The sequence below is a fragment of the Antechinus flavipes genome, chromosome 4 (assembly GCF_016432865.1).
Source record: "Antechinus flavipes isolate AdamAnt ecotype Samford, QLD, Australia chromosome 4, AdamAnt_v2, whole genome shotgun sequence".
NCBI lineage: Eukaryota > Metazoa > Chordata > Mammalia > Dasyuromorphia > Dasyuridae > Antechinus > Antechinus flavipes.
Window position 1 is genome coordinate 168,375,141 of NC_067401.1, and position 15,429 is coordinate 168,390,569.

General features: G+C 45.4%; 1 protein-coding gene across 1 annotated transcript; it reads left to right on the plus strand.

The window, feature by feature from the left end:
• Positions 1-610: 610 nt before the first annotated feature.
• On the plus strand, positions 611-7,778 carry CBX4 (chromobox 4). Its single transcript, XM_051995437.1, has 5 exons — positions 611-908; positions 1,111-1,154; positions 2,405-2,470; positions 4,735-4,801; positions 5,410-7,778. Exons 1-5 carry the CDS (start codon positions 840-842, stop codon positions 6,829-6,831), a joined length of 1,668 nt encoding a protein of 555 aa, XP_051851397.1. The 5' UTR covers positions 611-839; the 3' UTR covers positions 6,832-7,778.
• Positions 7,779-15,429: the final 7,651 nt, after the last annotated feature.

The following is a 15,429-nucleotide window of genomic DNA, read 5'->3' on the forward strand; positions in this document are numbered from 1 at the left end:
CCTCTTTCTCCTTTCTCATTCCTAAAAGCCTTCGAGGGCGCGACACCGAAAGGGCCACTTGGACAGAGGATGGAAGGGGTCGCACTGACTGCCCTAGCATCGATTCCGCCCCCTGCAGGCAATTTTTCCTAAGCTATTCTAGCTGCACATGATGCAATTTGGTGCAATTTTTAAATACTACAGATTGATTCCGTGGCCCCTGGCAGAGGACCCCAGGCTGTGCACAGCGAGAAAGGGACTCGAAGAGAGCCCAGTGGCCGCGGAGAAGCAAGAGCCGTCCCTCCTCCCCCGATTCCCCAAGATCCAGTTTCCTATGCTGTTAACCTTGCATGGTCTCTGCCTGATTCACTTCTTTTTCCTAGTCCTTATCCCTCTTCCCAAACCTCTAGCTATGCCTCTCTGTCTCTCCCTCTCTCTCTCTCCCTCTGTAGCTGGCTCGCTCACTCCTCAATCCCTCTTCCCCTCCCCCTCCCATTCTTCCCTCCTCCTCCTCCTCCCGCCCAGTTCCAGTGCCTTGGCAGGCCGGATTGCACCAATCCTTTTCTGTTTCCCTCCCCTTGACGACAAGCTGGGCCTGTGGAGGCCCCGCCCCACTGACGTCCGGGATTTGCATGAGTTGCTTGTGCAGGATCGGCTGGGGCTCAGTTGTCTGTGAGAGCAAGAGACAGGAGCGGTGAGAGGTCCAGGGAACGAGTCAGCCTGGCGGAGCAGAGCGAGAGCAGAAGCAACGGTGGCAGTGGCGGCCACTCAGCCAGTGGTGCAGCAGGACGCCCGGGAGAACCAGCAGCGTCTGCAACCTCGCCAACCCCTTTGAGCCTCGGGCTCGCTCTGGCCCCAACATGGAGCTGCCAGCTGTTGGGGAGCACGTCTTCGCGGTGGAAAGCATCGAGAAGAAGCGAATCCGAAAGGTAAGGCAGCCGCTGCAAAGGAGGGGAAAGGCAGCCGTGAAGGAGAAGGGGAAACAGGAGACAGGGAGACAGGGCGAAAAAAGAAGAGAAGGGGGTTGGGGGTTGGGGAAGCTAAAGGATCCGGGAAGCCGTGGAGGTAGAGCTAGAGATCCAGTGCAAACCGCTTGCTTAGGGCTGAGTCTTGTCTCTTCCACCCCCGCAGGGCAGAGTGGAGTATCTTGTGAAATGGAGAGGCTGGTCCCCCAAGTAAGTAGTGGACCTGGGAAGAGGGAAGCGGGGGTGGGGAGAGAGCGGGTGTCTTGGACTGCTGGACCAGAGATGGGAGGGGGGAAATAAATGAGAGGCGGAGTAGGGGGCAAAAGGGGGAGGGGGTGGGGAGGTCGGTGGCAGGCACTAGCGAAGCTAGAGCTGCAGAGTCCCTAGCCTGGATCCCTGTGTTGTGCTCTCCGGGAAATGCCATCACTAATTTATGCACTAAAAAGAGCTAGGAGAAGGCTGGAGAAACGTGGAGCCGAGCCGGGGAGGCCGGAGGAGGGAGGGAGGAAGGGAGGGAGCGAGCGAGCAGGCACTGACTGATGTGCAGCAGAAAATGGCTTCTTTCCCCTTTCCCTCCACCGAACGGCTCCATATTGCAAAACCAAAAAAAAAAAAAAAAAAAAAAAAAAAAATTAAAAAGCGACGAAAATGCAATTGTGTCTCCTCCCTCTTGATGGTGGAGGGAGGGGAGAAAAAAGGCAGAAAATGTTGGGAACTGTCATTGTGGCGCTTTTGGTTCGGATTTTTTTTCTTTTTGAAATGCGATGACACCGGATAGAGACAGACGCACACACAGGCATACACACACACACACACACACACACACACACACACACACACACACACACACACTCACGCATATATTTTGTGTTGCCGAATATTTGGGATTTGAATGGCCATGACAGCGGAGCTCCCTTCCATCTGAGGGACGGCTGACTAATATAGAATTAAGAGTCAAGTAAGGGGTGACTAAAATCCTTTGGGGGCGCCCAGAGAGAAGGCGGGGGGAGGTAAGAACGACGACTTTATATTTCTGCTGAACACACAGTGTTCATAGGAGCAAAGTGGTTTTTAGAATATGTCGCAGTATAACATGCTTAAAATTCCTGGCTAATAACTCTGCAAAATTAACTGTTTTATTTTTCTTGCCACCGTCCTCCAGCACCCCCTTCTCCCAGCTCGGGCTTGTGCATTTAGAGTTTGGTTTGCAGAGGACTCACGATTAAAAGGGAGGGGGGGGGGGAGAAGTGGAGAATGCCATTGACTCTTGTGCCTACAAAACCTCCCCTACACACACACACACACACACACACACACACACACACACACACACACACACACCCCAACAGCTTTCGCTTCATTAAGATAAGCAGGCCTTATTTGTCGTTCCCCTTCCTGGCAGCCACAGAGGTGGATTATTTCTTCTGATGTGTCTCCCTCCCCCCCTTTCCCTTTGCAAGATATAACACGTGGGAACCCGAGGAGAATATCCTGGATCCCAGACTGCTGATCGCTTTCCAGAACAGGTGAGAATCCCCGAAGCCGCAGCGACTGCTTGCAGTAACCGTATATGGAAAAGGGAAAGCGAGAGAAACTGCTTTAGGAATAGGTGGGGGAAGGATCGAACAGTATCTCCCCCTCCTCTCTTGGGGACGCCTTCAAGTTTTTCTGCTTCTTTACAAATGTCTTTAACTCTTGCATCATTCAGGAGGGGGAGGTGCAACATAAGTTTGATATTTCGGGGTTTAATTGGAAGGGGGGGGAAGAGCCTTGTTGTAGGCTTTGCAACTACCAGGATTTTTAGCCACGCCTGGTCCCCCACTGCCCCCTCGCAACCCCACCCTCCAGCTCCACCCCCGAAGCCTAGGTATTCGCTTTCTTACAGTCACTAGGCTCTTGGCACCCTTAACCTGCGGAACAGCTCCTCGGGAGCTGGCATTGTGCAACCTCAAGGACGTCATGGAACTTAAGTTAACCTGTTGGAGGCCGGCATAAAGTGGACAGGTCCTCAACCTCTTCCCTTTGCTACAGTTTGGGACACATTTAGGCTTTACTGTTAGCTCCACCGCACCCCCACCTACTAACTTTCCCTCACACATCCACAGCTACTATGACTCTTTTGTGAGGGGGTGGCAGAGAAAGGGAAGGGGGCTGTTGAGAGCTGAAAGTAGGTTTGGTTCCAGGGAAAGTGAAAATTGTGGCGGAACTGTGTTGTCTTGGAGGTGGAAGAGAAGGGAAGGTAGGGAATGCGGCTGAATTTTATGCTGAAAGAGGCTCTTCCCCAGGACCTTGCACCCGAGCATGTCAGGTGCAGCTGCTGCAGCTGGATTCTCTGCTGGTGGCTTTAGTGATCTATTTCAGGGAGAATTGGAGGGGGCAGGGAGGGGAAAGGAGAAACAGGGACTGGGCTTTTCGAACTCGACTGTACAAGGTTCTACTCCGGCCCTCCCCCTTATATTTTGCATTACTTCCTGTTGTGTGTTTGGCGCTAAAACTAAACTCCGGCCGCCCTCTAGAAGGGATTCAATGTGGAAGTTGCTCATCAAAGCGCAGGGGGGCGCCTAGTGCGGTACCCTGTCTGTTCCCCCACCCAGGGGAGTTCACAACCCTGTAACCATGTCGGTGGCTGATGCCATGTTGCATAATGGGTCCCCGAAGAGTTAAACTCAGGATGTTGCAATGCCATGCAACTTCGAAGCAATGCTCCTGCCCCCAACCTGCTCAGCCCTTACGTTTGTCTCATAGACCTAGTACCCAGACAGTCTCATGGGGGAAAGGGTCTGATCTTTGGAGACCTGTCCTTTTCTACAGACAGAGACAAGGCCTTTAATTCCTGAGAACATCGAAAACTTTATCCTGGAAAAAGATGGCTAGAGCATCCTTCAATCTGTCACCTTCCTCAGCTTGAAGATGTGGCACAACCTGCTGACTTTATTGTCATTTAGAAATTGAGGCTGCCCTTGAGAAAATCATTAGTGAAGTTTTCCTTTTCCAGCATCCTGGCTTCTTCCTATCTGCTTAGAGGATGTGTTGGGGGCACAGTTTACAGAAGTGACTACTCACCTGATCAGGCTTCTACTCCTTCCTCTACCACCAGACTCTAATTGGCTCATTTGCCTTGTGTAAACAAGGGCCCAGCTCCTCCCCCTGTTTAGTGCCTGGCCATAGGAAAGTCTTTACTTCTGGGAGCAGCACTCTATCTGAATCCTAATGAGGTCATTTTGCATCAGAAACTACTGATAGAGAGTGATGAATCTGATATATACCTCATTTAGACTTGATTGGATTCTCTGGGTTCCTCTCTCCACTCTCAATTCCCCCCTCCCCCAATCTGTTTTGTCCAGTAATGCCGTGGGTCCAAGCTAGGGATGTTTGAAATGGTAGGTCACTGCCAGAGTTACTCCTCTTCCACATTGTGTCTCTCCCCCCACCACCCTTTTTTTTTTCCTCAAATGAAGGCTCTTGCTAAAGAGGGCTCATTTAAAGAAAACTGGGCACTGGTTTGTATTGGGATTGTGGTGTTTATCTGGGGGTGTATGGGGAAGGGTATGCATACTCAAACATTCTATGCAGATGTAGTATTTAGGCCCATTTTTTAAAAGGGACTTAAGAGAGCTGGGCCTAGGATGCCTCCCTTGCAAATTTTTGCCAGTGGTTGTTAATCATCTCCCCTCTTTGGCTCATTTAAGCTTTCTTTTTCTATAAGAAATATTGGCTCCATGGCTTGGCATTGCCAAAGGGAATGAGGAGACCTTCTTGCTAATATCACTATTCTTTGTTTCCTCCCCAGGGAGCGCCAGGAGCAGTTGATGGGATATCGGAAGAGAGGGCCGAAGCCCAAACCACTGGTTGTTCAAGTAAATATAACAGGACATCTGGGACACTAAGGAATAGAGAAAGAGAGGACTGGAGGGAGGGTAACAGTAAGAGTCTCTATATCTAGTGGCATCATTTAAGTGATTTGCACCTCCCCTTTCCTGGCCTCTAAAAAACATCCATGGTAAAGGAGCTTTCTTCTGGTATTTTCAGCATGCCCTTACCCCTGCCCCAGTTCAATAAGTCATGATGTCCTTGAGATCTTGGGGTGCCTCACAGATCTCCTTGTTTCCCCCCTTGCTTTTTTTGAAGCCTGGATCATTCCCCAGGGGAGAGAGATCAGATTTAAATGGAACAATGCCAGAGTTCTTGAATTTGGGGGAAGAGACTGGAGGTGACTAACTACTTGGAGCTTTAAAATGCCTCTGTACTATTTCCCTTTCCTTTGCACAGAGGGTCATAGGTATAACAAAGCCTCACAATTTAGGCTGTATTTAATTTTCCTAGAGTCCTCTTTTACCCACTTCCCTCCATCCTTAGTAAAAGGAAAAAGTCTCTTTGTGCTTCCTGCATGCCAATGACACCCCTCCCACACTCTTTGCCAAGTCCTTACCCTCTACATTTATATTCTTTACATTTGGTCTCACAGGTGCCCACCTTTGCCCGCCGCTCCAATGTGCTTACTGGCCTTCAAGATTCCTCAGCAGACAACCGCTCCAAGCTGGAGCTAGGCTCCCAAGGGAAGAGCCAAAGTCATCAATATGAACTCAACAGCAAAAAGCACCATCAATACCAGCCACATAGCAAAGAGCAAGGGGGCAAGCCTCCGCCCCATGGCAAGAGCGGCAAATACTACTATCAACTCAACAGCAAGAAACATCACCCCTATCAGCCAGATCCCAAGATGTACGACCTTCAGTACCAGCCTAGCCACAAGGAGACTCCCAATCCCAACTGCCCGGACTTGGCGACCAAGAGCCATCCAACTGACAAGTGGGCACACAGTCAGATGTCGAAGGGTTATCTGAGTACTGTGAAACCCTTAGCCAGTGGGGGCGGGGCTGGTGTCAAAGTCTCAGAGAAGGGCCAGTCCAATGGCATTACTTCCCCACCCAAGGAGGCAGGAATGCCCGCGGGCAATGGGATCGGGGGCAAGATGAAAATAGTCAAAAATAAGAATAAAAATGGACGCATAGTTATTGTCATGAGCAAATACATGGAGAATGGCATGCAGGCAGTGAAAATCAAGTCAGGGGATGGTGTCGAGACTGAGAGTCGCTCTCCCGGACACACCAAGAAGAAGGCTGGGGAGGAGCGGCACAGTAGTGGAGACAGGACTTTGAAAAAGATGACGGGGGCCAATGAGAAAAATCCTGATCTGCCCCCTAAAAGGCGGGATGAGGATTCTCAAAATGGGGACGATGAGGAGACCCAGATCCAGGACTCTGCCTCCCGCAACTCCTCCCCAGCTAAGGAGACGTTCCTAGACCAACCGCTACAACTCACCACCAAGCCCGACTTGTTAGCTTGGGACTCCAATCGGAGTTCGCACCCACCTTCTTCTCATCACCACCATCACCACCATCACCATCACCACCACTCGGTGGGCTTAAATCTCGCTAACTCCCGTAAACGCTGCCTCTCGGATTCTCACGGTGATCGGGAACCCTGCAAGAAACGCCTCACAGCCCGTAGCATCAGCACTCCCACCTGCCTGGGCGCCAGCCCTGTAGCTGAGCGACCAATCGACCTGCCCACCGCAGCTTCGGCCGCCGCCGCCCTTCCCCCGCCTGAGGTCATCCTTCTGGACTCGGACCTGGACGAACCTATAGACTTACGCTGTGTCAAGTCGCGCTGCGGGCCTGGGGAGTCTCCCAGCCCTCTGCAGGTGAAACCTGAGGCGCAGGCTACAGTGGCAGTGGCGGCGCCGGCCGAAAAGCCGCCGGCTGAGGCGCGGGACGAGCCGGAGGAGCCTCTGACCGAATTCAAACCTTTTTTTGGAAATATAATTATCACCGATGTAACGGCAAACTGCCTCACTGTCACTTTCAAAGAGTACGTGACTGTGTAGCTCTGGGGTGTAGTCTGGAAGAGGCGCACTGCCTCTGCTGAGGCGCTTGGCTTGCGTGGACTGGGAGCCTGAATCCCTATCTTTCTGACCACTGGAGATTGAGGGTCTGCACTTACAGACAGCGAACCCCCAAATACCCTAGTCATCCTGTCCTTCAAAGTTCATCTCCACGATCCGGGCAGGAAGCACTTATATCCCCTCCCTCCTGCCCTTCTCCTCCCTCTCCCGCACCGTACCGCACCGCACTGCAGGGGGGAAGGGTTTGGGGGAGTGGAGGGAAGCCCGAGCTTCCTTCCACTCGGTGCCTATAGGGGCTATTCCTCCGCTCCCTCCCCAACCTCCATCCCCGAACCGGGAGCTGCTCCCAGCCGCTTCCACCCGGACCTCGAATACTGACATGACAGCCGGGAGGCTGTCTCAGAGTTATAGTATTATATTTTAACCGTGCTAACTTGTCAAGTGCTGACTTTACTCCCCTTTGTATGTGGTGTTATTATTGAAATGTATTGTTTGAACTCAAAAATCCCGATCACCCCCATCGGGCTGATATATATATATATAAATATATATATATTTATTTGTAGGTATTTATATATTGAAATATAAAAACCTAGATTTATGGAGTTTCCTCTAGATCACCTTATATTCTATATCAAATTATTTTCTGTTTACCTTTCTCTTCCCTCATTCAGTATTTCAGTTGATTTATTTTCCATACCTTCCTCTTTCTCTCTCCCCCTCCCCCCATGAACCGCAATACCAATAACCTTGGTATATATTTTTTGATACTGTACACATGGATGTGTTGTTTCTATGTGCAAAAAAAAAAAGTTTGTTAAAAAGCTAAACAAGCTCTCTAGAAACTGCTGCTACTAGAAATGTCTAAACTATAAGCTTCCAATTATTACCTGCTTGAATGTAAATATTAAATGGAGATGTCTTCGGTGTTTTTCGATGTTTGCTCTTAGCGCAAAATGGATCGCCAAGGTTTCGCTGTGGATATTTTTTCGACCCTCCTGTACTATGTTTAGCCTCTCACCGTCTTCCTTCCCCCGCCCCAACCTTACGGTTCCCCAGCCCGGGTGCTAGCACTTGGTCAGGGAACCGACTGTATGCTGATGCGACTGCTATCCCTGTTCTATAAAGCTTTACAATAGCACGGGCCGTCTTAGTGGGTTTGTTCCACGGGGTCTACAGTATCTCTGCAATTAGGTGCCACTCCAGTTCTCCTTTCCCCCTCCTCCTTCCAGTTCCTTAAGAAACTAGGGCAGAAGGGCGTAATTCGCGTGGCGATGGTAGGGCTAAGACCGTATCATATCCCCTGCCAAGGAACAGTTGGGGCCTGCGAGACACTAACTCCACTTGTGGCTGAGAGGCTGGGTGCGGGGTGAACTAAAATTCATTTGGGTAAGGGCTTGGCAAATCTTGGAAATTGCTCTATGGCTTAGAATCTAGACTTTTTCATGGGCACCAATCCCACTCAGTGGATATTTCCCTCTGCTGCACCTGCCAGATTGTTTCAAGTTGTCCCCGCGTCGTCCCGCCCTTGGCGAAATCGAGTTTTCCTTCTCTGATCCTCCTCCCTCCACTTCAATCACCTTAGGTGCTCCAAAGAACCGAGGGTTCCTGGCGTGAGAAGGAATTTTTCTTTCATCTGCAGTTTAACTGTACCCCGAAACTTGGAGACCTTCTTCCCCATTCCTCACTTCCACTTTCGCAGCCAGAGTCCCCAGAGCCTCCACCCTGAAGAAGAGATAGAGAAGCGCTTTCCTTCCCAGGGACTGAGCTAGGTGTTCTTTCCGGAAACTACCGACCCAGAGATTTCTAGCACAGTTTAGGCGAATGCCTGGCTGCTTTCTTGCCATGAAGGGAAGTAGTACTGGAAAAAGGTCGTCCTTAGCGAATGCTTTTGTCCTTTCCTGCCCCAAGTTTGGGGAAACAAAAACACAAACCAAACCAAAACAAAAATTCCTACTATTTTCTCCATTCCCTCAGGCGACAAGCAACCTCGGGACTCAGTTGGACACGGAGAGGAACAGGTTAAATGCTCCCCAGAGGTGAGGAGTAAGCAAAGCTCTGGGAAATCGGCTCCACCAGCCCACAGTCCCCCACCCCCTCCACTGGCTATCCCGGACTAGAGCGTGAGACTTTGTGCCGACTCAGCAGTCTGACTCTTGATTTCTGTAGCCCGTAGGAGAAGAGGCCTGGGGATTTGCGCATGGGGTCTTCTGTCTCTCTAGCGTGGCTATGTGTTGGTCCTTCGTACCCAGGGTTGGGAAAGGAAGGGGTTAACACGGTGCTGAATGCCATGTAGGGGTGTGGGAGTGTGGGGAATGGCGGTCCACCCTGGAAAGGCCTAGGATATGACCTTGGTTTGGAAGGAACAGGGGACCCTGAGGCCAGCAGGGACCTGAATGCGGCCAGTGTGGCCTTGATGTTGGCTTCAGGCCACTAGCGGCTGGAAGGTCTGAACTCTGGGAGGAGGGGGTAGGGAAGCCAAGAAAGGAGGTGGGAAGTTGGGGGAGGGAGGGAAGATTATTGGGTTGGCTTTGGTTTTTTTTTTTTTTTTTTTTTTTTTAACCTTTTGGAGTCTACAGCATTCTCTTTTATGAACTGAACCCTTCCACAGCTTCCCCCTCTCTGGATTCTCCCTTGAGCTGAATTTAAAACTCTTCTTCCACATAATGAATGCCCTTTGCCCTCTCTGAGTTGGGGGAGGGGGAGAAGCTCTGCTGATCCTGGCATTCTGCCTGTAAGGGGCTAGAACTGGTTCTGTCCCTCTTTGGATACAAAGGATAATACCAAGCTGTGACTGAGCCTCCATGATTTTATAGTTGAGGGGAATTGAAGAACTGAGGGTGAGGAAGGAATCCTCCTGTCCAGGATCTCACTGTTAGTAAGCTTAGAGAGAGCACTGGTGTTTCTGCTTTTCTCCCTTCCAGGAGGCTGCTGATCCTAAGAGGTCAATTGAGGGTGGGAATGCACCCCCCCCAAAAAAAAATTAAGTGGGGCATGGTCAGGGGTCTGGAGGGCAGAATAATAAGCAGTTACTTGGGTGGGAAGCAATTTGAGGTTTTGGACATTGCTTAGTGTCCTGACTTGTTTTAAGGCCACCAAGGATCATCCAAAGAAAAGCTTGGATATCAGGATTGGAAGAATTAAAAATAGGGCAGAGGAATATAGGTGGTGATATCAGGACAAAATAGCAAAACTTTATGCCCCAATAATGTAGACAAAATGCCTAAGGACTTAGACCAGTGCTGCTCCCTCCACCCTGGACAAGTATGAAGAGTATGTAGATTCCCCTACAGGCCAATAGGCACATGCCTCATTACCCCCTGAAGAAATCACTCACTGATTCAGAAACAAAGATGAGAGCCAAAAGGTCCCAGGATGCAAAACTGAGAGATTTAGAGTAATATAAAACATTTCTCTCCTCTTCCACCCATAGAGCTGTCTTAGAGATAACTCATTGGGACAGATTTAAATATACTTTTTTAAAAAGTGGCAGTGGGGTACAGTGGAAAAAACACCCAGATTCTAGTATTTGCCCTTTTACCCACTAGTTGTGTGATTTGGGACTGGTCATTTTGTTTCTCTGGGACTCAGTTTCCTCATCTTGTAAGATGGCAGTTAAACCATATACTTTAACATATTTAACATGTATTGGGCTACCTGCCATCTAGAGGAGGGAGTGGGAGAAAAGAGGGGAAAAGTTGGACAGAAGGTTTTGCAAGGGTCAATGCTGAAAAATTACCCATACATATATGTTGTAAATTTAAAAAATTAATAAAAAAAGATGGAGTTGATCCAGAAGACTGTATGATTCCTTGACTGTTGAGCAGTCTGCCAACCTTTTCTTCTCCCCCTTTCACACCCCGCCCCCAGTTCTTCACCAGTCCTATTCTTAGATGATAATATATTCTACATCCTAGTGAAACTTCGGGAAGGAAAAATTTTGGTTTAAATCTCAATACCTGTCCAAGGTCAGGTCTTTTATTTTTTTTTTTACTGAACCTTTCCAAAAGGATGAATCCTGGAGTCCCCACTGCAAAAGTTGATCTGCAGAAAAGGGAGGGGTAGCAGATATTTCCACCCCAGTGCAACCATTCTCTATCCTCCCAGTCTTTACTACCTCATATGATGTAGTTCTTTTCCACTGGTAGGTAGCATGGTTCTGGATGGTTTCCAGAAGAGTCAATTGTCAAGAGGGTTAGTAGAAAGATTTCCCTCAATGAGTGAACCAAATTACCTCTGTGATCCCTTATTTGTCCCTATCCCCTTTTATCTTACATCTCTAATTTTTTTTTCTCTTAAATTCAGTTAGTCAATACAGAATGTCAGGCCACCTGTCAGGTAGTTAAGTATAATAAAAAATAAATAAGGCTTATATCCTCAAGAAACTTTTAAATTAATATAAATGGGAATGCCAAATTATAGATCACGTCTATCCTATTTATATGTCAAGAGAGGAAAGATAACTTAGGAATTATATTGGTGAAACGAGTATATCTAAGAAGACAATCTGGAGATGTCTTCCATCTGTAATTGAATGGAAGTATATATAGAAGGAATGGAAGTTTGTTGCTCATATTTGAGGAAACTCAAGCAAGGCCTCAGAGACTGATGAGGGAGGATCAGAAGTTGGGCTCCCTGATGGATGAACCAATTTAGGAATCCTGGGTTGAGATTTCTAAACAAATGCATAGGAAGAACAAAGAGAATGGAAAAGATTTGAGTTTTATACTTACTTTCCCCATCAATAAAATAGTACCTTTCTGGATCTTAGTTTCCTAATCTTTTTAAGTGAAATTATAATAGTACCTCAGTAGGAAGCAGTAAAAAAACAAAAAACAAAAAATCTTTGCCCCTGGAGTTAAAAGACCTATTTTCAAATCCTACCTTGAATCTATGTTGCTTATGTGACTTTGAACAAATAACTCAGCCTCCCTGGGCCTCAGTTTCCTCCTCTGTAAAACAAAGGGGTTGGATTAGAAGGGCTCTTGGGTCTATTCCAACTTCAACTTTATGATCCTAGAATCTCCACCTTTCTTTGTCACATGGGATATAAGAATGAATTAGGTCAGTAGAATGCCTTGAGCTCTTCTGGAAAATCCTATGAATAAACATTCAGATTATTTTTTTTCTCCAGAACATTAAACATCTCACAGAAGAATTGAATCATTTATATGCATGACTGGCAAAATTAATACAGATTGAGCAATAGATTAATAATGCTGTTTAAAAGTACTAATCTATTCCTGACAGGCTTCTACTTTGCTACCCTTTCCTACAGGTTAGAAAATAATGGTCAATTTTTGGTCTTACACAAGCAGATTTCTTGTTTTGTCAATTACCTATTGACTTGAGATCTTTTCTCTGGTCTTTAAACCAACTTCTTGAATAATGAGAATTAGATCAAGAAAGGAGAAATCCTTTGTTTCTTTGTAGGCCTAATCCTGGCAGCACCTTCTCTATGAAATCTTTCCTGATCCCTTCCTCCCACCACTACCTCTCTACAGCTGAAAGTGATCTTCCCTTCTCAGATGTTTCACTATACCTTGTCTGGACCTCTCCTTTTCATTTATCACACTATGCCTCGTATTATAATTACTTGTGTACATGTCTTATCCTGTCTCTTCCCAATATAGGCTCTGTGGAGACAAGGATTTATTTCATATTTGTATCTTTAAGACCTAACATGTGATTTTGCAATGTGGTCAAAGACAAACTGGCTTAATAAAAGCCAGTTGAATTGACCAGACACAGAGGAATTGACCATAGCATGGTATTAAGGGAAGTATAAATTAGTTTATGCCTCTGTTTTTCAAAACTAAATGCAATAGAAAGAGCTCTGAGCTTTGAGTCAGAAAAAAAGACTTTAAATGTGGTCTCAGATACTGTGTGACCTGGAGAATTCATTCAACATTATTTTACAAATGCAAGTTGTTGTGAGAATAAAATGAGTTAATGTTTGTCAAACATTTTGCAAATTTTAAAGCACTACTGAAAAGTTATGTATTATTATATTCCTATTTTTTTTTATCTGTGAGGCTCACTTCAGATAGGGAAGACAAAGGAAAAGGAGTAACTTTATTGATATGGTTTCTGAGTGACAGCATCTACTTTCTGTAGGTTATGGTTGGGAAATGGTGCCTTCTTGAGGATGAAGTTTTTTCCTAAGTTTGGCACTTCATTTCCAAAATAACTAGGGCATTTGATAGATTGGATAGGTTGGAATTGTACATGCTTGACCTGCTTACAGTGATAATTCCCATACCTGCTTATGTCTGTTTTGTTCCCATTGTCCTGCCTTTAAAAAAAAAAAAAAAAACTAGTCATATATCTATGAATTGAATATCATGTTCTATGAATAGTAGAGCTGGAAGAGAACTTAGAGCTAAACTATTCCACAAACTTAAAACAAATCCAGTCAGGAAGACCTGCCCATAATCACAGTACTTTTTAAGTATTGGAACTTGAACTAAGATTTCCTGATGCCAAGTTATGGTGATCTTTTCATTACATTCAAAATTTACCTGTCTTGCCACTTCCAGCTCAGATTTACATGAAAGTTTCTCAAACCACTCTAATAATAATTCACACTTAATTCACTTTATAAATTTTACAAAATATTTTCTTCACAACTTTGTGAGAATTATATGTAAGTACTGGATCTTTTTTTTTTTTTTTTGTCCAGATCTGTGTAAAGTGTGGAAATCCCCTCTAATTTGTCTGTAACAAAACTTTAAAGAGTTGCCTGCGGGTACTAAATGAGAGTGTAAGTAATTTTCTCGAAGTTATAAAGCTAGCCTATTTTAGAGACAAGACCTTAATCCAAGTCTTCCTGAATTCAAAGTCATTTTCCTTCCTACTCTCCAGTGATATCTCTTATCTCCATTCTTTGTTATTGTTAAGTCAGTTCTGTCAGGCCCAACTCCTTGGAATTTGTGTTTCTTGACAAAGATAATGGAGCCATTCAACATTTCCTTCATCAGCTCATTTTGCAGATGAGGAAATTGAGACTTTGTCAGATTAAATGACTTGCCCAGGGTCACACTGCCATTACATGTCTAAGATCAGATTTGAACTCAGGATGATGAATCTTTCTGACTCCAAACCTGGCCCTTATCCACTTTGCTACCTAACTGCCCTTTCTACAGATGGAAAAAAAAAAAAAATGAGGTTCTTAAAGGTTTAGTGATTTACTCATTGGCACACAATAAATTTCTGAAGTGGTATTCAAGGCCAGATCATAGATTTTTGTCTACTACAATATTTTGCTTCTTTGCCACATTACTATCCACTTTCTTTGAACTCCTTTAGCACTTCTTTATACCACTAAATCTAGTGCTTAATCACATATTAATTAAGCACGTGTCACCCTAATTATTAATTGGAAATAAGTCTTATCTTCTCCCAACAACTTGAGAATCATCTTGAGAGTAGGAACTATATCATACATGTTCATTTCTTGGATATATAGTAACTTCTAGCATAGTCCTGACCTCAAAACCAGAATCCAACAAACACTGGTTAAATGAATTGCTTTTTTACTACATCGTGTGTGGGTAAACCACTGCTTTGGATTGGAAAGATCCTTCTTAAACATCAAACTATCAAAAAGTTCACAAATTTGACCAAACTCCTTATTCACCACTACTCCCAAGTGTCATATAATCACACGGCATAACCTCCTCAAAACAGATTGAAAACTGCTCAGGATACCAAGGCACCAGTCAGCATTTCCAAGGGTTTGGTGCACAGCTACTTTCTTCCCCCATAGCCAAATTCAGATTATTCAAATGAATAGGTCAGACTGACCTGGGATTCAACCTAGGTGGTGAAGTGAATAAGGAGCTGTACCAGGAGATAGGAAGACTGGGATTCAAATTCTACCTCAGGCACTTACTACCTTTGGGAGTAAATCACCTAATCTTTATCTATTTTAATTTCCTGAAATAATACCTATATCCTAGGATTGTTGTGTAGATAAAATGAAATGTTTGTAGAGACCTTTGCAAACTTTAAAATGCTATATAAATGTTTGTAATTATTATAATGATGATTCAATTCAATAAGTATTCATTAAGTACCTACTCTATATTCGATACTGTTTTAGGTACTAGGGAATGCTTCAAAAAATATAAAAATTAACAAAAACATTACAACAACAGCAAAAAAGAAACAATCCTAACCCATTGCGTCTTCAAGAGTTTACATTCTATTATGGGAAAATAAATACACAGATATATAATGTATCCATACTCAACAGGTTTTTGACCACATCCACAGGAAACCAGGATTTTGAGAGAAAGGAAAGGGTTTCTGAGAATAGGAGACCCCCAGTTTCCCCCCAAATTTCTTGAATTACCATTTCTTGTGGATTTGATCAAAAGATCTATTATACACTTGAGTGCTCCCACAAAAATGTATATATGTATAGAGACATATACACATATTTGAATATGTACATATATGTGTATATTATATATATATACACACACAAATATATTCTGCCAGATACCTAGATAGATTTATAAAATACCTTAAGGAATAAATATTCAGCCTGCAGGGACTGAGGGACTGTGCCTACTT

What these genes read in the sequence shown, in the direction of transcription:
- CBX4 (XM_051995437.1), top strand. Translation starts at nt 840, where the DNA reads ATGGAGCTGCCAGCTGTTGGGGAGCACGTCTTCGCGGTGGAAAGCATC. An exon ending in CTGATCGCTTTCCAGAACAG is followed by an intron (nt 2,471 to 4,734) that starts GTGAGAATCCCC and finishes TTTCCTCCCCAG; the next exon opens with GGAGCGCCAGGAGCAGTTGA. An exon ending in CCAAACCACTGGTTGTTCAA is followed by an intron (nt 4,802 to 5,409) that starts GTAAATATAACA and finishes TTGGTCTCACAG; the next exon opens with GTGCCCACCTTTGCCCGCCG.